General features: G+C 43.3%; 1 protein-coding gene across 5 annotated transcripts; it reads right to left on the bottom strand.

Moving 5' to 3' along the window:
• Positions 1-254: 254 nt before the first annotated feature.
• Positions 255-23,814, bottom strand: LIMA1 (LIM domain and actin binding 1). Of its 5 annotated transcripts, none has more exons than XM_072358110.1 (11): positions 23,674-23,814; positions 20,560-20,695; positions 18,280-18,325; positions 16,113-16,571; positions 11,546-11,654; positions 10,576-10,724; positions 8,686-8,793; positions 6,572-6,629; positions 5,893-6,008; positions 2,848-2,981; positions 261-2,440 (listed from the first exon to the last, which is right to left on the bottom strand). In XM_072358110.1, the coding sequence occupies exons 2-11, from the start codon at positions 20,676-20,678 to the stop codon at positions 1,444-1,446; spliced, it is 2,295 nt and encodes a 764-aa protein (XP_072214211.1). In that variant the 5' UTR covers positions 20,679-20,695; positions 23,674-23,814; the 3' UTR covers positions 261-1,443. The 5 variants fall into 5 exon arrangements, with proteins under 5 accessions (XP_072214214.1, XP_072214215.1, XP_072214213.1 ...); XM_072358111.1 differs by having other exon boundaries at positions 23,706-23,752; XM_072358113.1 differs by lacking the exon at positions 8,686-8,793 and having other exon boundaries at positions 255-2,440; positions 23,706-23,765.
• Positions 23,815-25,779: the final 1,965 nt, after the last annotated feature.

The raw sequence follows: 25,779 nt of genomic DNA, 5'->3' as shown, positions 1-25,779 counted from the left end.
GGAGCTTGAGATACCTGTGCGTCCTTATTTCGCTCACCCTTTGCTAAACCCTCTCCCCTTCAGCCTTGCAGTCTGCTTGCGACGACCTCAAAAAGTGAACCCACAGTGTCACCTAGTGGCAACAACAAGTCACTGCCTGGCCTCCAGCTGCAAGTAAACCCCCGGATTTCACTCATCATATCCCCGTCTCCTTTTAAAATGGTGCTTCTTTGCGAAACAAGTTAGGAATGCAGCCTTCAGACCTATTTCTTTTTATGTAAATGACCAAACTTTATTGAAGTTAGCAGGACTGTTAAGAAAGCAGGATATTTTACACCTCAAAATATAGTTAAGAGTTAATTCTCATGTAACTACAGTACAAATAAAAGCTAATAGAAAGGGATATCTTCCTTCCACCATTCAGATTCCATTATTTGTAAAATAAATGCGGTCAAGTTTTTAAAATGTACTAAGCTTCAATGCCAGCAATCAGAAAGTTTCTGGTTCGTATGGTTTTATTCCAAAGACTTGCAATGCAGCAGAATTTCACAGCCATAATGGAACAAAAATAAAATAAAATCATGGCAGCTCAATAAAAGTAGGATTTCAAAACGGTCAAAAGGCCTTAGAAAAAATGTTATGTGCAGTTTTAAATGCATTATAATGAACTCTAAGTAAACAACAAAAAAAAAAAACCATTCAAAATGCATATAAAAATGCAAAAGTAATGCCCTGCAGGCTCTTGCAAATATGTTGACTTGCCCTCAAGGGAGTTCTGTCAGCACAGAGTTTGGATAAGCACTAAAATACATTTGTTCCAGCAGTGGGCACACTATTCCAGTTGCACAGAGAGAAACGGAGTATTAATCTTCAATTGATCGTAGGCAGGTTTCAAAGTTAGTTACATTCTGCTCAGTTTTAAGATGCTTTAGTTGTTGGACTCCAAGCCCCAGAAGTGTTTGTATTATAATATTTAAAAAACAAAACTGTGCCCTTAACATGTATTAAAGTGCATTTAGTTACCATGTTTAAAGCAGGTCAGAAAGTCCCTTTGAAACTGGTCCCTAAGCACTGCAGTAGCATTTTGTAGTGGTAAAAAGTAGTGTATTACAGAAAGCCTGTTCCATACCAGCACAGAGTACAGGGGAATTCTGTGCGTTAGTGAAACAGGTCCTAGAGTTCCAAAAGGATAAGACAACAGGAAAGAGCTCTGTTATCATCCCGTGGATGGAGGTTACCTGTCGGAGGCATCCCACAGCCACAGATACTCATTTCCATGCACCGAGACATTCTTTCAGGCTCCCACAGTACTTTTCTGGCTGAGATAATTTGTACGTATGATTCCCTTAATGTCGATGTGCAGTATAGCATCACTTTCATACAGGACAGCTGTTTGTTAAAGCTAAAAACACCAATTAAAAAAGGCCCAGCACCTTGAAGCAAGTTTTATTATAAAAGGCCTATTTATTCTTCATCATCATCTTCGTAGTAACGGTTCCTTTTGATCTGTTCTTCCACAGACAGATCTTCCATATCTTCACCCTCCCAGAAACCAACATCTTGGGATTTGCGATTCTGTTCAGGAGATGATTCCTTTGCAGTTACATTGGATAAGCTGGAATGTTTAGGAGAATTTGGTTCCAGGAATTCTTCATTCGGGGTTTGCTGCTCTTCCACACCATGTTCTTCCTCATCTGTCTCTGCATTCTCCTGGCCGTTTTCTACAAAGTTGTGCTCTGTTGTTTTGATACCAGGCAATTCTTGCTCTTCCTCTACGTTTTTCCCCTCAGCATTCTGTATGTTCCTATTCTCAATCTTTTCCTTTTGCTTTCTGTCTACCACAACCTCTCTCTCCAGTTCCTCACTTCTTTTCAACGTGTCTCTCTCTGCCTTAGAAGGAGAGGATGAATTGTCTGTTTTATGGCCTTTAACAGATACGGTTCTAAAGGAGGCTGCTACCGTAAAGGGACGACTTCTCTCCTTCAGTGAGGAGGATCTTCTTAACTTTTTGAGATCCAGATCCACATCCTCCAACACATCTGGCTTGGAACTCTCTTCTTCTGGGGGCCATTTGGGCTTTAATACCTTGATGCCCTCATCCAAAGCGCTTCCTTGAGTACTTTGGTCCGATGGAGGTGGCCAGGCAATCCTGAGCTTTTTTGTTTCTGCTGGTTTCTCTTCTCTTTCAGGCAAAGCTGAAGCTTTTGCTTCCATAGTTGCTGCCAGAACACCTACTTTTGCAATTGGGGCATCCTCTACTCCTGGGTTTTGAGGACTCTCAGTTGCATTTACACCATGGAGCGTTTTCTCTGGGGATTCCTCACATTCTGTTTTGCTTGACCATAATTCCTTGTGCTGTTTGTGTCCAAAGCCTTCATCATAATTACCTTTAGCTTTGAAGAGCTGATTGAAGTGAGGCTTGCAGTAAATATTCCCACGCAGAGAAGCGTATGTCCCAAGACTGTACAGAGAGAAACAAAATCAGATGTTAGCATTCTGTTTCTCAGCCTCTGAGACAAGTGTAAATCTTAGTTACGCTGCTGAAAAAAAATTACATTTCTTCCAGTAGGGCTAAAGAAGACAAGCTTACAGTTCTAATGTGTTTGTATGACCCTCTTTTCAAGTATCAGGAGGTAGACACTACATCTTCCTGTCATAAAGTGACATTACAAGTTACAAAATACACTGCGTTAAGTGCAAAGGCAACTGGCAGAACTAGAACTGCATTTACCACACCTATGCTCCTGTTCAGTTCACTGGATTATAGTTGTTTTCACTTATGCTAAGCCTGGACAGTATCTTACTCGGCTTCTGAGAATAGGAAAGCCACACTTCCTCGAAGGCAGCCAAATGGAGCAGTGTGTTTACCTGAGTTTACTGTTGCAATAGGAACAGCGGAAACAGCTGATGTGGAACACCTGCTGGTTGGCAAGGAGCCTTTCCATTGGGTACACCGTCTTCTGACACCCAACACAGGTTTCCTTTGCTGGCAACTGAAACTTCTATAGGAAGAAGAGAAAGTTCGTTAGCTGGAAAATGAATCAGTTGCGAGAAGACTTGGCTCGGATTCATGCACAGCTTCCACGGAAAAAATGGCTGTATTTCTGCAACCTCAATGCTAATTCTGATAGAGTGGGGTTCTGGTGGGCAATGAGGGAGGAAGAAGCTACAGCAAGCCCACAGGGATCAGCACAGTTTGACAGCCAAGGTTATGCCCCAGTGAGCTGCACATCACAAGCTGAGAGGGAACAATGGAAATGCTAGAACCCAGCTGTAACTCTGACAGAGCCAGTTCCCAGAAATCTAATGTTTCTGCAATCTTTTTTTTTCTTTATAGGAAAACAATGAAATATTTAAGTAGATACAGTCATTACGAGACTTACCAAAATGAAAAGTCAGCATAGAAAAAGATCTGAAAACCTCAACATAAAAGGTCGAGGCTGGGGAGAGAAGAGGAACAGTGCAGGCCGCCCTCAGCAGTTTGAAGTTCATTTTTGCTAAATGCTCTCCTCTTTTAAAGAGGAGAAAATAGCCTCAGTGCAGATGTGGGCAGCAGGAAATGCTTCTGACTTCATTTGTAAGCAATTCCAGTTCTACAGCAAAAAAAAAAAACCAAAACTGTAGTCGGGTTTCAGGACAAACAGCCCTCAAACTTGCTCAAGACTTAAAGCTGAGCAGGGCTTTGAGGTTAAAAAGCTCAAACTGTTTATGTAGTTACCCAGAGAATTTCCTGAGAATTTAGTGCAAGGGTAAACTTAAACACTAAGGAGTCAAGCACTGCTGCCCTGCTATATGGGAACGGTTTCAGACTTTGTTTTCCGAATTCATCAAGGAAACAAGCACATTGTCCATGAAAAAGGTCACTTGGTGCCATTCACTTCTCGGAATCTATTATGGTTGGCCAGCAGGAAAGATACCTCCAAGAAAAGGAAATAACTTGCAGGTGAGAAACTGGCATTCTCAGGCTGCTCACTGACAGCAAACTCTTCAGCAGCAGCATAGGAGCGCCTAAGCTCTATATCCAAGGGCTTGCATAGACATATTGACAGTACAGCATTTAAAAAACTTTTGTTTTCTTTCTTTTTGGACACAGAATTACCTGCTACAAACTTATTGAAAAGCTCCAAAGAAAAATACTGTGGTAAAGAAAAAAAAACCAGGAAGACAGCAGGAAAACTTAATTACAGCAATTAATTTATAATAGAAAAGAAACAATGGTTAGGCAATGGAAGTTACAATATGCAAGGGACAGATTGCTGAAGACAGAGCCAGCTGAAGTCTGTTTGTCACAGCCATAAAATTTACTGCCAATTTAATTCCAGTTCAATAGGTATTTCAACTTTTTAAGGCACTGCTTTAAGCTACAGTAGATTAAAGTTCTAATGATGATGACAACTAGCCCAACAAAAATTCAGAGTTCCTTTTCAAAAGGCCCACAATCCTGATGTGCTGCCAAAACTGCATATGAACTCTCAATCTCGTGTTGCTAAATGAAATCTCAGAAAAATGAGAGTTTACCAATTCAGACACAACTCTGATCGTCCTCTTTTGCCACAGAAAGCAAGGCAGCAACAATTTACTCGCCCATCAAAAAGTGACCCCAAGAGCTCACTTTTGCAACATTACATTATAGTGCTGGCATGTGCTTCTGCAACGTGCATCCCCATCTAAGAAGAGGAACTTACTTGTATAACAGTGAGCCCTGTGTCTGATGGAGAGGTGTTTTGGGGTGTGAAGAGAAAGAAATTCTTTTCCAGGCATACTACAAATAGGAGCTACAGGAGGAAGGTGAGGCCCAATAAGTAAAGAACTCGAGAGAAAGCTGAGAGTTGAGCTCACATTAGGAGGGAAGCAGAAGGCAGGAGCAGAGATTAGGAACCAAGAACAGGAAACAGAAGCTGGAAAAGACAAATACGAACCTTAGGTGAATAAACAGCATCTAGGTTTCTATCTGAGCAGTGCAGCATCAAAAGCACTAGCAAGGTAGAGGACTAAAGTGGTTATAATAATAGGAAGAGACTGAAGACCAAAATCCATTGCTTGCGTGTACCTTGTATGCTTTCACAGACAGATTACTAAAACATTACAGGCAGCTCTAAGGTCTTATGCTCGCATTTATACCAGCAAACACCAAGAAGTCACATCTCACTGGTCTTGCTTAGATCAGTGCTGTTCCTCTCCAAGATGGGGAAAGCAACAAAAGCACAGTTGTTTCTTCAAGAGTGAGCCAGGAAGCCCGTGGCAGCCCAGGGAATAGGCATCCTAACTCCAGACAGCACATGTGACAAGTGCAGTGTGATCAAAACATTCAGAACTGCTGTCTGCATGGCTAATAAGATTAGCAAACACATTCCTATCCAAGAAGCGCTCCATCTGCTTTGGAGCCCCTGCTAAAGAAAATCTAACATTGAAGATTTGTTATTGAGAACGCCACGGTGGAGTCGCTCACCATTCACCCTTGATATTACATTTCTACCAACTGCTGTTGCTTTGGGAACAGCTGGAAGTGTGGAGAGGCAGGTCCTGGCCTACTGAAGGCTCTCAGGTTCAGGATCTTAGTGCCGCCATCCAGGAGCTTTGACTTTACAGGAGGCATATACAAACCCTGGCAGGATCTGCATCCCTGCTCAAACCCCTTTTTCCCCAGGCTGAAAAGAAGCAGGCTGCCTCTGCACAGGGCAAACCATTACAACAGCAGCAGCACAGCTCCCAGGATGCAGCTCAAGCTTCATCTTTGAAAAACACAAGTTTTGAGGTGCTTCTCCATTCAGCACTCAAGTTCCCTCACAGTCAGATGAGAGATTAATACAGTTTCTTTGCTGACAGATTGGCTGAATGAAGGCTTTTCACTATTAAATAGAGAAGAAAGTTGTTCCTAACTTGCCAGTGTTTGAGAATAAATAGCTCCTTTACCTTCACTGTTTTTGGCAGAGATGCATCTGTCTGGCCAAGTGATTTGGTACCAAAGTTTTGCTGTTTTGTGCTGACAGGTTTCTGAATTTCTGTCTCACTCTCCAGGTTTTGTCCAACTAAGGGAGAAGAGAGGAAGAAAAGATCATTAGAATGACCTGAGAACCATGGACAGTTTATGCTGATAAGGCCCAACAGCAGTCCTACCAGGTAGGGGCTAAAACATTTGTTTGCTATTAAGCTTTTTGATCTAGACAAAGCAAATACATTTAAACGTGATCAGTCCACTCACGTGTCAGAATAGTTGATACATTACAGAAACTTACATATGGAGATCTAACACCTAACTCTGTGCTGTCATTTCCACAACATGCTCTCATGTTGCCCTGAATTCAGGTGTAAATCTAATGCAGCAAGAGAAGGACTTAGCTGAATGGGAACTTGTCTATGGTCAATCTGTCTATTGGTCAATGCCAAAGGTATTTGGTAGTTGTCCTGCATTAGCAAGTACATTCAGCCTTGCACAGGACAGACGTTTATTATGAAAAAGTTTTTATTAGGTCAAATTTATCATTTGACACGAGCGGTCCTAAGCATCCTGCCAACAAATGATTGATAAGAGGGAGCACTCGTCCTCATTTGCACATCCTGCTCTTGCTGAGGCAGAAAAATGAGTGCTTACCATTGCCATCCTCTGAAAGGCTGGAGTGGAAAGATAGGCTGTTTTCACCAACAGAAACCTGCAAGAGAATATTGGGCAATGAGCACCTGTGATCTTCAGAAGTCTGAGAATCGTGGCCCAGGTAACACAAAGAGTGACAGCATAAGCTCTCAGACAGGAAGAGACTGGCCACACTAAGGGACACATAAAGCTACTTTTTTGTTTTGTAAGGCCCAAGACAGAGTCCAGCTGACTGTCAAGAACATTCAGTGCTTGCTACAAAGGCAGATATCCTCACAGTCACAGCTCATCAGCAACATTCAGATCATCTGCTGTAGTGTTCATACAAACACTGTATTTTTGTTTTTCCCCAGAACACCTGCAGCTTGTATCTCTTTATCTTAGTCATTAGAAAGCCTCTTTGCTTTCTAGTTCTTAGTGAGAAAATCCTTGGCCACCAAGCAGTTTGCATTTACTGGAAACCTCATGTCTCCCCCCAGCATTTGGCAAATCTATGATACTTAAGCATTCAGCAAAGACAGTGCTTTCCAAAACAAAAGCCCTAACAACAACAACAAAAAATCCCTGAATTTCCACAGCTTTTCTAAGAGGTTGTTATAAATCAGTTTCAGACACTGAACACATTAGAGATAAAGCACTTGATGTAGAGTTGTTAAATTTGGTACTACTGCTATCAAAGAGCTCTAAGTAGCTACACTGAGAAACTAAACTACTGTAACAAGATTAATGGCAGGTCATCATTAATTCACTTTAATGACTGAATGGTCCATTGCAGGCAGCTGGCATTTGCAAATTAACGAGGTAACAGAAGAAGTTACATAAATTAACACACGTTGTTCTACTGACAAACACTGGTGTACTGGGAAGTGCATCAGCACATTCTATGGGTGTCGGAGTCACACTTATCTGACTTCTAAATCAGTCATGGATTCAGTGTAAGAAATGAAAGTTAGCGTGTCTATTTCACTCTTTTTTTGCCTGAAGGTTCCTATTGCTGACATTCATACCAGTAGTTTTAATTAGGCTTATTTCCAAATTTCATCATGCCATTTCAAACAGACAATCCTGATTCTCAAACAACACTCTCTTCAGGCTCTTTACTGCACCTGGACTCTTCAACAAGTAACTCACAACTACTGCTGAGTATGATCACTTTTATTCAAATCTGCCATACAACAGCAGAAAAGTGTTCTGATTTCACAGGTGTTCTTTTAATTAACTCACCTTTTAGCAGAAGCAGCCTCAACCAGTTAAACACAGAGCTGCTCAGCTGTCAGTAACCAACAGCTGAAAGCAGCAATTTGGCTCCTGGCCCAAGGAAGGCTGGAAAGCTCTAAAAGCCCTCCTGGCATTAGGCTGCCACGTGTTCAGAATGGCTTGAATACACAGTACCCCGATTATTATTCAGCTACTTTTATCCTGTCTGCTATCCCAGTTTAGTACACAAACGGTTGAGCACACTTTATTATCTCTGTATTCAGAGAGTAATTTAGCCCCAATTTACAGCTGAAGCTCAAAAACGGGAGCAAGCCCAGACTGGCACTCTCTGCTACCTTAACCAAGATGCAGCCGCTAAATAGAGAAGCAATGGTGACAAAGTCTCTTCTATGTGCATCACACAAAGCTTTTCATCTTTTAAGTTACTAAAAAAAAAAAACCAAAAACAAATACCTACTTGAGAATCATCATTTTTGTTAAGGAATATAACACAGTAAAGTTTAGGTGACTTCACCATATCAAATACTAACAGCAAAGTCAAACAAAACCAACCCCAAATCAGAGGTTTCAGTTCTCATCAGCTACTGAAGCCATTCCAAAGTATGACAACCAAAGGTTCTGCCTCACTAACAACATGTCATTATTGAGAAGATGGGAAATCTGCAAGGAAACTTTAAGACTTCTCTCTAGACGTTCCTTACAACTTTAAAAGTCTTCAGTTGATACCTGCTAGCTTATAATTTAGATACAGCCTAGATTAATAAGGAATTTTGCAGGTATGCAGTCACCTGCTTACATTCAACCTCTTAATAGCACGTGGAACAAAACAGCTGACACTCAGCAACTAGTTCCACTTACAGTGAAGTCCTTGATCTTCACCAGCATGAACATCTTACCTTCTCCCCATCCTGATAGGAAATGCAGTCCTCAAAACTTGGTGGCATATTCTCCTTCTGCTCAGATTTGTAATTCTTGAGTTCACTCTCACTGGCTTGAATCTCATTCTATAGAATAAAGCACTTGAAAGTTGACAGGCTCTTTTCTCCTAGGAAAGTACTTGCTATTTTTCCTTTTCTTTTTGTAAACTGTTTTCCTAGCATATACAGCAATAACTGAGAGAGCTTAAAAAAAACAATCATACACATTTGCAAAGTGATGGTTTTTAACAAAGAAAAGAGATGGGGCTGTAGAATTTTATTCTGTGAAGATAATGACAGCCCTTTTCTCTGACTGCAGATTTCCTTTAAGATCAACTCTTCCATTTGTCTCCTGCTCACTCCACATCTTCACTGTCCAGACATGTTAACTTCTCAAGATAAGCACCATATAAAGCACCGAGTAGTCGATAAATACAACATAAAGAAATCCTACTTGTTTCTATACTAGTAAAAAAAGGGGGAAAAAACCTAAAAAACTTATTTACCAAGATTTCTTTTCTTCACAAACTGTCTTAACATTTACACAAAAGAATCTTTCACACTTTAATAATAATCCAGCAAAACCTCGTGTTTCATTGCCGCAGGATTCAAGATAATTGGGGGAAGCCTCATGCCATTCACAAGACATCTGCTTTGTAACATGGAAGACAGATAGCCAAATGCCAGCACCACCAGCTCACTGGATTCTGTAAGCCAATTGAGTCTAGCAGGTATGTAATTAAGTGCTGATGTTTTAATACACACATCTCTAATAAATGTGCTGTTCACCATCTCTCCCTACCCTTCCTGTGTCACTTGTGATGCTATTAAAAGAATTGCTTCTCACTATTTCTCTAACCCACTGCAAAAACATCCACCAGTTTTAATCCAGACCTAATTACACAACAATGCCCACAGAAAAAAGCTGGTCCCAGGAGAGATTATTTCTCTCTTTTGCAGCATAGATGTGACACGTTTTCAGAGAAGGGCAGTACAAATACCATGCTGCCGTATCAAGACACTTAGTTCCTTTGGCAGCAAAGGAGGAAAATAACCAAGACTTACAGCTTCTATTCTAAGTATTGCAAACAGTAACCTCATCAGCACCTTACCTGCTGCCCTTATTGACATGCCAGGCCAAAACCAAAAGAAATTCTGCTAAATGGGATTTCCTAAGAGCTCGAGGCTGCACTGACACTCAAACTGATAGCACTGGGGAATTGAAAACGACAGGCTCAAGAGAAAAGAAAAGCTATGGCAAATCTCCTACCATTAGGACAGACCTTATTGAATTGGCTACTACTCTGAGCCACAGACAGGAAAAAATAAACTGGCGAACTGAATAGAAGTGGGAAACAGGACTCAAATCAGCAATGTGGAGATAATGACATTTACTGCACTGGCTGCAGTGCCCTTCCACTCATATCATGAAGGTTACTAGATTTTCCTCCCAAGGGCTGCAGAATCAAATCTACACCACAGACAAAATTGAGAAATCATTTCAGTTAGGTAGAGACCATTTCCTCTAGCTTAAAGCTAGCGTACATTACAGAAGTGAGGTTTTTTGTTTGTTCTCAGCATGCAGAGAGCTCCAGACAAGCAGAAAGAAAGAGAACGTCAGTTAAGTTTTAGAAGGATGAAATCAGGGTGCCAGCAATTAATTTCCTGGAAAACTTTCAAGATCATTCCAACAAGATGCAAATCCTTGCTTCTCCCTGCAGTAGAAGCAACTCTGGATTAAAAACGAGCCCTATGAGCACAAAGGTCTCTTCAAAACAAGATGGCAAACAAAAAGCTTGGTTTCTGTAACGTCTCTCCAGCCTTGGGTTGGGGCTAAAATTCATTTCTACCCAAGGCAAACAGACTTACCGCGGTAACGAGGCCTGTGGAACTGCCCTGCTTGGACACAGCTGCCTGATACTTTGCCAACCTATCCTTTATTGAAGTTTCTGTGAAGCGAGGCATCTCTAAGCTTTTCTTGGTCTCCACCTTATCTGGGCTGAGTGCTGGACTTGCATCTACAAGATGAAAAGAACTTACATGAGTAAAGAGCAACTTCCACAAACGCCAACAGCACACATGAAAATTACAAACCCCAACCCTTTGCCACTGTGACAGAAATTCTCAGTCACAGGCTCTAAGTCCTGTAATCTACCCAGCCAGTTTCAGAAGCAGCACATTCACTTTGTCTCTGACAAAGACTTCAGCCAGTGCTCTCAGAAGCAAACAGTATGAACACTGATGACTGTTTTACTGTTACTGTCAAATGAAAGCAGCTGCTACAGCAGCTAAGTAGAAATTCACAACGCTGCTGCAGAGACACAGTTGTTAAAGTCTTTTAGAGAAGACTAAACACAAAGCAGAGTTTCACCTGCCACTTCCACCTTCTCCGTGCAAATATTTACCACGTGGCATGCTAAAGATGAGGACTTCAACAACAACAAACGTTACAAATTAGTTCAGTTTAGCCTCACTCGTCCTTGGAAGCGTCTGGACAAGGTGGGAGGGATAAGAATTAAAACAAGGAAGATCAACCGACTACTTACTACTTATTTTCTAAATTAGACAGACTGTTAAAAGTAGCCATAGGAACGACTACTTTAATTGATTAATGCTAGTTATCTCCTGTGCCTCAGTATCTTTTGCCTAAGGGGACAATGCTTTAACATTCACAGCAAGATTGAGTTAATTAAATGTGATGTTTGCGTGCCCTTTGCAGACAGGAGACAGTTACACTTCTTTCTACTTATGAAAGGCAAGATTTAATTCCATCGTGTTGTGCATAGTATTTATTATATAAACTGGAGAAAACAAACAAACAAACAGGGGGATTACTGACCTGATGCACTGTGACTCTTCTCTCCTTGGCCAACATCAAGGTCCTCTGAAGAGAAGCTGTTTTCAGAAATCCTCCTACCAATTGCTGTCTTCCTCTGGTCTCTAGCAACCTATTAGAGACAGAACCCACCTATCAGCTGCCTAGGCAAACAAAGACTGTTGAATTTAATCCTTTAAGATGCACAGGTGTCATTAGCAAATCTGCTTTACTAGAATAAACAAGTCTAGCAGGTGACATCTTATTTAACCAATATTAAGTTTGATCACAGAATACGTGACCCTTTACCACCTGGAAAACACTCTCGTGAAGAGGTTGGTAAATGTCCTTCAGTAAGGTATCTGGGTTGAAAAATCAGACAGCCACATATGTGAGCTTTTTAGCCATTTACTGCTGCAAGTACAAAACTTCAGTCTAGATTTTTGCATCTCATACCACTTCTCATGAAATTAGTGTTCAAGGTCATTTTATGAAGATTTAAAATTGAAAAGGACGATGAAAGAAGATAACAGAAATCAGCATTGATTTTCAGCGACAGAAAGGAAAAAAAGATACTAAACAAAAGTTATCAAGAGCTATTTGTTTTGATTTGGATCTCTCATGCACTTGGTACCAAATAATTCCCTAATTAGGTCTGATAAGGCTTAAGCCAGAGTGCTAGAGATAAATATTCTCAGATAAACAGGATAATCACTATTTGCAAGGCTGTACTGGTGGGCAGTTCTGTAGTTACAGCCCAAGTGTTGCGGCTGCCTCAATCAGATTTAAGGCTCATTTGTTGAGACCAACTCCCCAAAACCTTGTGCTCAGTACAAGGAACTGTGAAAGAAACTTCAGAGCAGCTGAATGCTCATGAAATGCAGCATTTAACTGGACCTCATTGAAATAAGATGCTTTCAAAGCTGAAAGACAACATTCCAAATACTAGAAGGTGATAAATCTTTGTTATCTCCCTCCTTAGGAAAAGTTAAATCACAGAGATGGTTAGAAATTACTTTTGAGGCTGATGAGAGGAAGAAGGCAGGTTTGACAAGAACCTACAACCACACATCCCTGCACCCCCACCTCCTACCAACAACTTTATTTGCTGGTCAGCAACATGAAGGAAATTCCCAAGTTTTATTTTAACAGAACTGCGCTGTAAGACAATCACTGTGAAAAATCAGGCTACTTTGGCATACAAAACAGCACTTTACCAGGAAAGGAAAAATGCAGCTGGAAAACCTTTTTTTTTCTTCTTTTATTTTTTTCCATTAGCATGGGAAATATTTCTTATTTCTGTGGTTTAAGGCTTTGTTAACTTTTCTTACTGGAAAAGAGCTTAGCCATGACAAGCCTTTTCCTTCCACTGAGTGCGTTGATAGGTTCAGTTTGGGAGTGTCTGCACACTTGTAAGAACTTGCAGATTCCTTATTCTGAGCAAACTATCCTTAGATGATTCTTCTCCAGCCTATGTCTGCTTTCATGCCACCTTCAGCCCACACATCTGAAGCTCTTACAGCTCAGATACTGGTCCTTCAAAGGGTCTGGCTTTCCACTAGCACACAGAAAACAGTTATAGGCAAGACACACAGAAAGAGAAGACCCTATAAGGATAGAAAAAACAAGTTGATTAGCCCACTTGAAACTGTGAACTAGCGATAAGCTGGTGGGTGTTGTTTTATTTGTTATATGGATCACATACTCTCTTGCACACAGCAGGACTGACAAAGCTACAAGTGAAGTTTGTAGTACTGACACACAGGAAGTTGAACTGGTGAGCAGCATTCATGAGGAAGACTTCACTGCTGGGGAACAAAAGTCTTAAGAAATTTAGGTCTGGTGTCTGGGATTCCAGCTTCACTGGAAGAAACCATTAGCATCTCTCTGGGGAAAAAAAAAACAGCTAGAAATCCAGGCTGGGTAAAGCTGATGTTGTGTAGATTTTATACCAGTAGTCTCACACCAAGGAAGAAAAAAACAGAGCTGTAAGTGAAAAATGTTTACTTAAGGAAGGTGAGAGACTTTCTCCATTACTACCAACAGCCTGACCACAAGTAATTAGGCTGATTAGGGTGCATGGAAGGTAATGTTGTTAGCACGGAGGAATCCCTTACTCCCAGGTTTAGGCTTATCCCACTCATTCCCTCTATAATTCTGGGTGGGCCACTATTCCAGTGCTACAGCTTGTGCTGCTTGCAAAATGAAATGAAATATTCCTCATGTCTGGAAAGCCCCAATGTTCTAAGACAAAAGAGGTGAGTGCAGAGGTACCGCAGAGTTAACAGCATTTTTTGCCTGGGGCACAAGGAGCTGTTGGGCAAAAGACCAAAAAGAAGTTACACCTATTTCATTATAGACAACTGTGTCAAATGTGACCCTGAGCATCAGGTTAGACACACAAGGCATAGTAAGTTTTTGCCTTAAAGGAAGAATAGAAACCACCTCAGAGATTAACTTTTCTAACGAGCCTTGCAGAACTGCTTGCTCTTTCTTCTGATTTTCCTCGGGTGTGTTTTTGCTATCGCTTACAGGAAGAATTCTTTGAAATTGATAAAAGACCTCATGTTTGGCCTCTGCTTAGCACTGAAGCAATCTAGACCAACATGCCTGCTCCTGGTTCAGATTCATGTGTTGAGAAGTATTTATACTGTGTCCTCGTGGAAGAAAACGATCTGCCTTGTACTGAAGTTGTAGAAGACAGACCAAAATCTGAACAAACAGATGAATAAACAAAGAGAGTTTTGCCCTGAAAATCAGAATAGCTTTGTGCAGAGTCTGTGATCAAGTCAGGAAGTCCAGGCAGTAACCTGGATTCTCGCCATGGACCCAGCAACCAGGCAAGTTATTTTATCTTTACGGCCATTAAGCCATAGCCGTGTTGCCACTTGGCTTATGCAGATGTTGTTGTCAGGAAAGCTCTGGCAGTGCTTATACCATAAGACTGAAGGAAATACCAAGGAAAATTACCATTTCTCAGGTGAAGGAAGCCTTGCTTGCACTTAAGCCAGGAGTTTATCAACCAACAGGGTTCAGGAGGAGTATAAATGGAAGAGAGAACCGCAGATCCTGCAGTCAGTTCCTACCTCACTGAAAAGGATCTGTGTCCCCATAGCACTGAACTATCTTCATTGTACGTGACTACATGACATCATCCTCCAATCCCCAGATAAAATCCCAGAACCAGAAACCTTACAATAGTGCTTTCTAATCAGACACCCCTCCCCCCGACTTAAACTTCAGAGCCCTTCGTGCCTTTTCCCTTCCAAAATTATAAAGTAACCAGATTAACTTGGAATAGGAACAAGATTTGAACCTAACCTGAAGAACTTCATATCTACTGTATGATATTTACTGTGCTCACTCAGATTTCAACCACGTTCAAATGACTAAGCTTAAGAGAATTATCAGTTCCAGACTCAGTCATCTCCAAAACAATTCCATTCCCCAGGCTAAGATAAAATTACTTCACGTCCATCTGCAAAATGGTACTTTCCTAAGGAATCCTGATGCATTAATCCTACAGCAAGAGTTCACACAAGTGCTATCAGGAAATCACCCTGCAGTCCCACCCTGAAAAACAGCCCTGATAGTATTGGGTGGCTCATAGAGAATGACAAAGACTACAAAAATCTAAGCTGTGCAATTACCACATACAGACCCCAAACTTCCTTTAACAAAGAACTGCCCCTCTGGATCTCCTAACTGATACATACTTTAAAAAGCTTTGTACAAAAATCTACTAGTTTTATTCAATAGTGCAAGAAAAATCACCGGCAGTAAAACAAAGCCAGGAGTATAGGAAACTATGAGAAAACTGGAAACTCCACCAGCCTCGGGACTGTGTTGCAAGTCAATGGCATATGCAACTCATTTTCTAGTTAAGCAATTCTCCCCCGGGACACACAGTCTGCAGTCCACATGCAGGATCAGATTTCATGAGCAGTTGTAGGAAAATGCAAGCCCTGTGCATTTGCAAGTCAAAACGAGTGAAGGCAGCAGCTCTCGTGGTGATCTTTGCTTCTTTATCCCCGGCGAGGATTTTTTTTTTTTTTGATAAGAAACATTTGTTAAGATGCAAAGATGCAAATTTCACAGCACTTCTATGCACACACATCTATGTCTGCTCGTGTGACACACACCGATGCACATAAAGCCCTTCTCTCTGGCAGTGCACTCATCTCAACTGCAACTGCCGATACCGTTGAGCTCTCTTCAACTTTATACATAACTACACGTATCTTGACACAATTCACGTTTTCGTAGCTCGTCTTAATCTCCACAGGAGATAAACACTCCCTTCACGCTTTGAAAAACTGCTGGAATTCCACACATTTTTCTCATTTTAAACGTCTACCAAAAGCAAATTCATCCTACATCTGCAACGAGCAACCCACAAAGCAAAGCAGCGCTCTACACCTCTCCATACAGCTCTAAGCAGTTATTAACAGTGGCTACCTTATGATTCAACTAAAACAATGCATACAGTCACAGTCAATAGCTCTGAACCACTCCCTCCGGGGATTTTTTCCCGATGCCCAGGAGGCAGCAGTTTTAGTTTCCCTTAAGGTTTGCAAGGTCAGATCCTTACCTTGGGCTGAGCTGCTTCACCCTTTTCAAACATCATCTTTAACTTGTTCAGCGGAACGCTGTACTTCTCTATCTTCCCTGAAGGCTCCGTGTTTTCACTGGCTTCAGGCTTTTCCATTTCTCTGGGCTCTCTCAGATAGTTTTCCATTTTACCACTCTCCGATGAGTGGCTTTGAGACTTTCTGCTGTCAACACCGGGACACTGCAGCTGCCCAGGGGTGCCAGAAGAGGCCCGGGTGTGAGATGCTGTGCCGGCTGTCGGGATCTGCTCCGTATCTGAGGAAAAAGCAAGGCTGCTTCCAACTCCCAGCTCGGGGATCGCGACCCTGTGCCCACCCTCAGCACAGCTGCTTCGTAGCGTTTCCTTCCGAGACTCCGTTCCCAGCACTGGATTCTCCCACTTCTTCTTTAATACGCTCAGATTCCCTCTCTTAAAATGAGGGGGAAGATTTTCTGTGCTCTGAAAGAACAAGAAGTTAAATTCCAGTTATGTGCCTGATGAAGTACTTCCTTTCTATGAGAAAGGAAGTTAAAGGCTCACTACTGATCTCAGCTCTCTGCTTTTTCAGACAGCTGTGAATAGTTACAACTGTGCCACATGGAGAAAGCATCCAGGATAGGAAAGGAAGGAGGGGGGAGAAGAGAAAAGTCAGGAGCTAAAGCAGGAAGTGAGCAAACAGGATGGCCTTATAAGGAAAAAGGGAGTCAAGGTCTAATGAGTTAAATGACACACAAAAGGCTCGAATCCACACATGAAGGGAAGGGGACCCAAATCCACATAACAAGGGTCTCTAGTCCTGGAACAAACAAACAACAGAAAACGCAGCCACAAGAGAGACGTGTGGTGTGCCAAGCTTTGCAATGTTTTCCAGCTGCTTCAGAAGACAATTAATAACACTTCCAAAAAGCTACTGATTAGCTTCCAAAAACCAGCACTTTTTTGATCTTTTGCATTTATACTAGCACTAAGCAGAAGCATTTCACTTACCAGAGATCTGGCCTCGCTATTTAGTACCATACAGAGTAAGGCTTAAGTAAGGCACAGACAAGATATTTCTCTTTGCTCCCATTCATAAATACCAGATCATTTGCTGGACTTTCTCTTCTACTTCACTCAGAAAGCTCCAAACAGGAAACATTCACACAAAGCACAAGTGCTGCCTTACCATTGCGAGTTAGATGGTAATACACGGAGCACATTCAAATGCTTTCCATATTAATTTTGCTCACAAGCAGTTACCTCTCCTCAGAGTAACAGACCAGCCCACGTTTGATTCATTCAAATCTATTACCTGCCAGCATTGCATTTTTGCTGTCCCTCCCTTATGGAGTCCACTGTGTATCAGACTCATTGCAAGTGGAGCAGGTCTGCAAGGCTTAGAGGAATTAAACAGGATTAGCAGCTATATTAGGATTTAAGTCTCTCACCCCATTACTCTTCTGGTCACATTTTGAAAACTGCTTTGCAAATTAACTTGAATCCATCTAGGCTTCAAAAAGATCAGCTCACTTGCTGACTGTACTTAAAAACTAAAGTTGTAAGGCAGATGTTGTAGTGTAACAGAAGTACTTAAAACTGCACAGCAGGATCCAGGATCTCTGGATATGGGACATATTGCTATGAAGCCCTGCCATACTTTATAGCCCCAGTCATTTTTGCTTGGGGTTTGCCTATTCCTGATCATCGAAGCAATGAAAGAAACTTAAGACTGGGCCAGTTTGAACGCTGTACACACCATTTCGGAGAAGATCCCTTAACAGATTCCACAGTTATCAAAGAGATGCATGCTAGATTTCAGAGAGGCTGGCAGCTTCTTTTTAAGCAGGCTTTTAAATTCAGTGGAGAAAGGAAGGGGTACCACATAACTGCCTACAGCTAAGAACAAAGAGGTTGTGGTTAGAAATGACAGCCAACTCGTTCTGCCTCTTGCTTAGGAGTGAACTGGTGATTCAACATATAGCTTTGGGCAAGTCACTTGATTTTCTTTCATTAAACATCGTAAAGAGAAGAGGGAACGGGTCAAAGGCAGACACTGTGTCTGAATTTTCTGTAGGACACATAGCAACAGCTTTGCTATTCCCAAAATAAACCAGCACAGGAACATTTCATGCAGGTGATCCATTCTGGTTGCAGGCTGTTGCTTATTGCCTAGGAAACAGGTACTTACATTTCTTTTTTTCTCAGCCGTGGCTTCTTCAGCTGCTTTCTGATACCTTTGGGAAATAGGAAGGAGGAAAAAGAAAGACACAACAGTTTTAAACTGGAATATTGAATGATCATGAAGACAGCTGGGATTTCATTTCCACCTCAGACTCTGTGCACTTATCAGACCAAATAAAACCCAAGGCTGGAAAAAGCCACCAGTGAATAGTATCTCAACAATGCAAAATGACAGACACGTTTTAAGTCATTCAGCTTACAGTAATAACACGTGTTGATCATTTTTGTTAGCTAAGCACTCTCATTCGCAAATCTAGGCAGTTTACCTTGGAATAGCTGTATTGTTTCTCCCACCCAGCTGTCTGCTGTGTCCCCTCACAGGAGTATTGCCTCAGCTATTTATACAGCAGCTGCTGAACCGTAACAAATTACAGCTTGGCATACACAGAAAATCTACATAAGTGCCAGTTGATCGTACTATGCTGGGTGGTAAACTGCACCAATTCAGCAGTTGCTTCATGAGCAGCTGAACCACCCCAGCAGTGGCAACGTTAATCACAGCCCTCTGAAGATAAGCTACCCTGGATCATGAATCAAAGTCCTTTAAGAAGCTACAGAAAACTCCCAGCAATCTGCATGGCACTCTGCTGGGAGCAAATGCACCCAGAGCTCAGAGCACACCAACCTCACTGGTCAGTATACTGCACACACTGATTGCATTTGGCTTTTGAAACGCACAGATTAATCTGATTAGATGCATTTTGCCATTTGTAACCAAAGCTGTGCTTTTCAAAGAGAAGAATCAGCCCTCAATATATTTCTGTTTTTCTTATCTGTGGGTCTTTCTTATCTGTGCAATTCTACTTTTGATAAAACTATGAATATGTTACAGGCCGTAAATGAGTCACTGATACTGTAAGTCATCAGCTTCAGACTTTTAATAACGGCTGGTATCAAACCAAGAACTAATGTATATCAGGGGCTCTAGGAAGGAAAAAAAGCCCCTTAGAAGGACCAGATTCTTTCTAAGGAAAAAGAAACTTATGCACGAATGCCTGTCTTACAGCTGATGAACCTTAGTGACTTTTCCTTTTGTGTATTGTGTGCTCTTATGTAGGTTCCTTCTCTCCTCATGCAGAACAGCAGACAGATTGCACTCCTGCTTATTGATGCTCTACAAGTTGCATTCACTGTACAGACTGAAAGCTGCTGAAGAACTGTAGCTGGCCCTCTTTAATTCACACGAATGAATTAACCTGTGTCTTGTCTACTGCAGAGCTTCCAACATTGAAACGAGACATGCTGAGAAAATAAGTTTATGGAGGAATAGAAATCAACGCTACTGAAAAAAGCAATAGAGAGGTGGGGATGAAAGTGCTCTACCAAAGTGGAGAACACACACAAGGACTGAAAAGCTTCAGGCAGCACTCAGTAAGTCAGCCCAGCGCAGCGCACTGTTTACATTTCTGCTGTTGCAAATTTGCATGTCTCCGACCTGGCAAAACTGATAATTTAAACACTACGGGGATTAAAAAAATACTTCCACGTACAAATATTTAGGTAATGACAATTTAGGGAAAAACACTCCTCTCTGTCAGTGTCAGAGTTGGCAAAGCCAGCAAGCAGAGCTGTGTTTTTGCAAGGAACTGACACTGCTTATGTAGAGGGACTCCGCTTGATTAAGGAATAGCAGTTTGGATTACTTCCAATAAGCCCTTTCCAAAGGATTACCAACATTTAGCAAGATGACTTGGTTCTGTAATCAAGTTTCAATGAGTGAATAAATTACCTTAACGAGACTGGTCAAAGCAAGCAGCTTCTCCTAGGACAGAGTACTTACAGAGCAGCATCTCTGTTTGTGTAAAGTCCAGAACGTAATTATCCTTCCTCTTCTGACTCCAGATAGTTTCTCTCATTCATTTAAATAAAACATTGCTACGCTATTAATGCAAGTCTAGGTCACTTGGCTGCCCAGCTCCCACACTGAGAATCCTATACAGCTCATGATGAAGCTGCAAAATCCCATTTTTGATGAAGTTAAAGTCCATCAGCAGTAGCTGCCTACACTCCAACACTAAGCCCTCAGAATCTGACTGTAGTCACACTGACAGCAGAAAGATTATTAACTCTGATCTTTGAAACTAAGCAACTAAAAGAAGTTTTGCACGGCATATACTGAACCAGAACCATTTTTGAGAAGCAAAGCAACTGTCAGTGAAGCAGTTATTGTTCAGTATCTCAGCTTTAACCTCCCCATGCAGACAGTGTGAATCCTCACAGAACTCACCTGGAGAACCTCTCCACAAGAGCTGAGGACTTATTCTTGTTGACAAGAGAAAGCTCTTTGGCAGTGATTTTCAAAGACTGAGAAGTCCATTGTCTTCTATTAAATGGGGAAGGCTCCATCTTTTCACCACGAACACCTACTGAGGAAGAAAGCACAGTGTCATTCAGCACGAGGAGAAAAGTAGTTCCAGAGTGATCTAACAGTCACCATTTGAAGTCAGTTCATGAGCTGCTGATCTACTCATGCCACCAAGTGCTGATCATCCCGAATCTTGTCCATCGACTGACCAAAAAATACCCCTCAGCATCAGATTAAAGCTATAACTTCCTCTGCAGATGCCGCTGAGATGGTGTCCCTGATAAAACACCAGCCACAACGAATGGGGCAAGCAATAGGATGTAAAACAGAACCCGAGGAAGAAGCAGGCTGTGACTGAAAAGGATGCTGATGTGAAGCTCTGCCTTTCCTTTACACACAGAGGCTCCAGGAAGCCCTGCTATGCCCTCTCTTGTTCTGCTTTCTGAACCAAATGCTCTGGCATTTATGTAAGAAGGTTTGAGTTATGAAACCTAAGAGGATGTAATTCCTATGCAAACATTTTTCATTCACTGGTGGTGTTCACTCTTCACGCAGCAGCCGTTTCCTCTGTGAGCCAACGTAAGCCTTCTGTTCACAGAGGCAGCTGTAAATCTCTCGTCACAATAGCTAGCAGTTACCTAAAGGAATAGTTTGGATTACTTCTGCCTTGCTGTAAACTGGAAGAAATTTTGTACAGCTTTTCACAACATAATTCAGCAAGTCACTATTGGATACGTACATATATTTTAACACAGTTTTCTTTTGTGGAGGAGGAAAGGAGGGGAGATTAATTTAAAGAGCTCCTTGATAAGACAAAAATAAAGCTTGCGAGGCAACGCCTTTCCTTTTTTCCTATGCTCTTTTACCCCAGCCTCGTGTCACACAATGCCTGCAGCAAGTGCACTGCCTGATCCTGCAGCGGTGACATCAGGCAGCCCGATCTCTTTCCTGTTTTCTCCATCAGTTTTTTTAGCTGACCATTACAGAACTCCAGAAGTCTGAGTCTTTAAAAGGCACCTTCAGAACTTGATATCAACAGTAAAACGTAAGGACGATCATTTGAAATCCTCATACGCATAGAACGCAATTCCTCAAAGGCATCAAAGATTTGGGATTGCAGATTCAGTCCAAAAAACTCAGCTGCAGCCAAGTGGAATCTCATTGATCTGATGTGAAGCTGAGGCAAAAGAACCTGAATCAATGCTGACAGGCGAGAATGGATCTGCAAAGCACCGGCTTGCTTCTGAAGCAGAGGAACCTCTCCAGTGCTGCACCCTGCTGCTGCACAGAGATAAAACACGCAGCTGATGAACACCTTGCTGTTGCCCGGGTGGGTATCATCAGAAAGAATGGGACTTCCTCTGAGATTCCTTAATTCACCTGATGTAATGGAGGGAATGACACACCAAGCCAGCACATGTTCTTCGAGATCGCGATTTAGATGGTTCTTTTAGATGTTGGACTATCATGGCAAACCAGAAAAGTGACACTATTTTTGTCGTGGTGTTGAAACACACTGAAACTACTTATCAGCATTACGTTTCCAGTCGCAGCTTGCTGCAGCTTCAGGCTTTCATCTCCCACTGAAGGCAGTCTCTAAAGCGCACCCATCGCCCCTTCCAACAAGAGAAGCTCACACTGCAGAGTTACTTTTGGAAGCTCATTTAAACACCCTAAAGCACCTCTTCTGTTACCCTGAGGAGTTCTGTCAGGACCAAACTACAATAAGGACTGCTCTCTGCTTTGCAGGCTTATAACAGCTGTCCCTCTTTACCAGCCGCACAAATGATCATCCACAAAGATAATGGTTCTAATTCCAATACGAGGGGGTGCTCAACAGCCCCTCCCTTTTTAACAAGCATGCCTTACATGCAAATAAATCAGCATTTCCGTGATGATAAGACAGAGTTTCTGCTATCCATGTAGCAAACACTCAGCGCACAGATTCCATGAAGGCATGAAATACACCCGCAGAGCCTGCAGATTAAATTCACTCCTGAAAAATGCATCTGCCGAAAAAGACAAAACTCCGAGCCAGCTGTCTAAAGCTACAGCTTCAACTTCGCCTATGGTGATTAATCTGGAGCCAAGAGAAGATCAACTGAAGCAGTTTTAAATCACCATTCTCCAAACAGAAGTCACTTCTGCAAAGGAAATAGTAGCAGAGCCCTCATTAGAAGCCTCTCTTGGCAGCCGAGCAGCTTGCTGACTGACGTGCACCTTACACGGAAGGACAGTTGCAGTAAAACACCGAGAAAACAAAATCTAGTTCAATTGTGCAGAAAATGGGCCTTAATTTGATCCCTAAGCACGGGAGCCTTCAGCAATCACTGCTTGCAGATGAATTTGGCCACCATTGTGTTACAGTTGGGTTTCCTCACCATTTGTTGCCTTACAGCCACAGGTGCACGGGGACAATCAGCTCTGCTTTGGCGATCTCTCTATACAGAAGCATGGGAAGTGAAGGAGAATATTTCCAGACCCAGCTGCTGGGAGGGGACACGAAGCAGGACTCCGAGATGCCCAGATATGTGAGATCCTGGTTCCCAGCACCATTCCACGTTCTCAGCCCTCTCCCATTCGCTTTCAGTTTCATCCCATTCAAACACCTTTGTCCTTCTTTTGCTTCTCTCCTCCTGAGGAATTATTCCAACCCGCGTCAGGAAAAGAGCTTCTTTATTGTACGATTAGCATTTAAACCAGATTGTGAGCATCCTACACAGCGTTACACAGTTATGTTAAAGATGGAACACAGTCCCGAGGAGGAGGAGGAGGGGAACCTCGAGTCCTGCCGGACTCCACGGAGGGAATGGCTGCACTGCAGCCCATACAGCAGCACACCGTGAGATAGAAACACACCTATATGGAAAGGCCCCGAAGGAAAACCCGAGAACATCCAGCAGCCTCCCGGACCCCGCACCCCTACACGACCACGACCACGACCACGACCACGACCACGACCACGACCACGACCACGACCACGACCCCCGCTGACAGTGCCCAGCGTGCAGGGCGCCCCCCTCCCTCCTCACGCACCTGCGGTGGCCGGGGGCGCCCCACGCACACACCTGTCGGGACGGGACACCGACTGCACCTCCCAGCCGCCGCCGCCGCCGGGCAGCCGCTCTGGCCACGCCCCCTTTGCTATCAGGCCACGCCCCCTCCTCTACAGACCACGCCCCCTCCTCTACAGACCACGCCCCCTCCTCTGCAGACCACGCCCCCTCCTCTACAGACCACGCCCCCAATCTTTGCCGGGGAAAGGGGGGGCGTTCATGAGGCGCATGCGCAGCTCTGCTCTCCACGGGGTCTTCCACGCGCGTGCGTTCTCGCCTCGAGTCGATAGAGGTTGGGGTGTCAGGGTCTCGTTTATGGGGTTGGGGTCTGTCCGGTTATTGATGCGGTACACACAGCTCTCAGCACCGCAGGGCAGCAGTGCGGCCATACCTGGAGAGCGCCGTGCCGGGACGAGGAGTGGCCTCGGTGGGGGTCCCTCAGTGTGTTTAAAAACAACAAAAAAAGGAGGTTTTCAGCAGCCCCGACTCGATAACCCGCATTCCTGAGATGCTGGGCGTTTATGCATCTTCATTAGCATGACACGAGCGTGAGTCTGCAGCCAGAAAGCAGCTCCTCCAGATGTTTTATCTGATCGGTGCACTTCAGGAATTGCTTGTAGGTGCCCTTTTATGTGTTCATTTATTTGTTTGTTCTTTCTTACATCCCTTCTGTTATCCCTACGAGTATGAAATCCTTGAGTTAAAATGCTGTCCTCACTCCCACACACTCAGAGCTCAACCAGGCCTCTCTGCAGCCCCAGCTCTGCACCCAATGCTCAGCACAGCCCTAAGCTCCAGAGCTGCTCACACGCCTCCCCACCCACCTCTGGCCATGAAGCAGGAAGCAACAAGCTGGAGTCAATAGCTGGCATGACTTGCAGCACAACCTCAGCCGCTGGCTGCACTCTTTCCATTGAAAAGCAAAAGCGTTGGCCTGGAAAATACACACAGGTTAAATTCTGAGCTTTGTAGCTTCACTGAACAGCAGCACAGTGATCGGTGCTGGAGGCTCAGAGAGGTGCGTCCAGGTGGAGCAGATGTGACCACTGTTAAAGTGTGCTCTGTGTGTGTGTGGTGCCATGGAAGGCATGGCTTGCACAGGAAACAGCATGTTTGCTTTGGTGATGTCAGCTGGGCACTGCAGGCACAGCTCGGCTGCTTCTCAGAGCTGCTGCTGCCATTCCAGACACTGGGACGTCCACAGAGACATGGGCCTGCCATAGGATTGAGCCTCTTTGGCCTTGCCTCCCTTTCTCTAGTGCTAGGAATGCTGCAAGACACCACTGACAACACAGGAAAGAAGCCAAACTGCACATCTGAGACAGCTTTGAGCCCACGCCATGTGTGCAGCTTCCCTCTCTGCAGCAGCTTCTGGAGCTCAGCAGAGCTGCAGGACTGGAGTCTAAATGAGGCCATGCTGTAACATGAGGCACAGCAGCGAGGAGGGGCTGAGAGGGGGATGAGTGCAGCAGTTAGAAGATACCCCGTGTACTTAATTAGCAAGGGTTGGGGGATTGCATTGGTTGAGCTGGGTCCTCTTCAGCATCCTGAACAGGTTAGAGAGGTTAAAGGGTGCATTGTTGCCCCTTTAGCGGCCCTTTATGTGCCTGCTGTTGCTCACCACATTGTTTTCTCTCACAGCAGGTTCCAGGCTTGTGTCAAAAAGTACTTTGTCCTCTCAGCTGATCCTGCAGTCGCAAAGTGTTCTTCTGTAGGCAAATCTGGTGAATGCAAAGTCCGCATTTCCTTGTTCTACCAACCTCACACCTTTAAAAGCCTCACTGAGATCCTTCGAAGCCTCCCCTATAAACTGAAGAGTGAGTCCCAACCATTTTGGTAGCTCCTTATGAAGAATCTGCTCCCTGCCCTCCTCTGGACCTTCTGGACCCCCATCATGTTCTGTGCTGCTGGGACCAGAACTGCTCCAGCTGTGAGCAAACTGAGGACTTTTCTAACAGCAGAGATGAGGACTTTGGCCTCACCTTGGTGTCCTTGGAAACAACCAACGTTCAGCTGGAGCTTTTGGCTGCTTGAAGCTGGTGGCTTCAGACAAGTGTCCATAGCAACGCTGTGCTCCCCTTCCCGA

The sequence above is a fragment of the Excalfactoria chinensis genome, chromosome 28, assembly GCF_039878825.1.
Source record: "Excalfactoria chinensis isolate bCotChi1 chromosome 28, bCotChi1.hap2, whole genome shotgun sequence".
Taxonomy (NCBI): domain Eukaryota; kingdom Metazoa; phylum Chordata; class Aves; order Galliformes; family Phasianidae; genus Excalfactoria; species Excalfactoria chinensis.
This window is presented reverse-complemented; position numbering and strand designations above follow the sequence as displayed.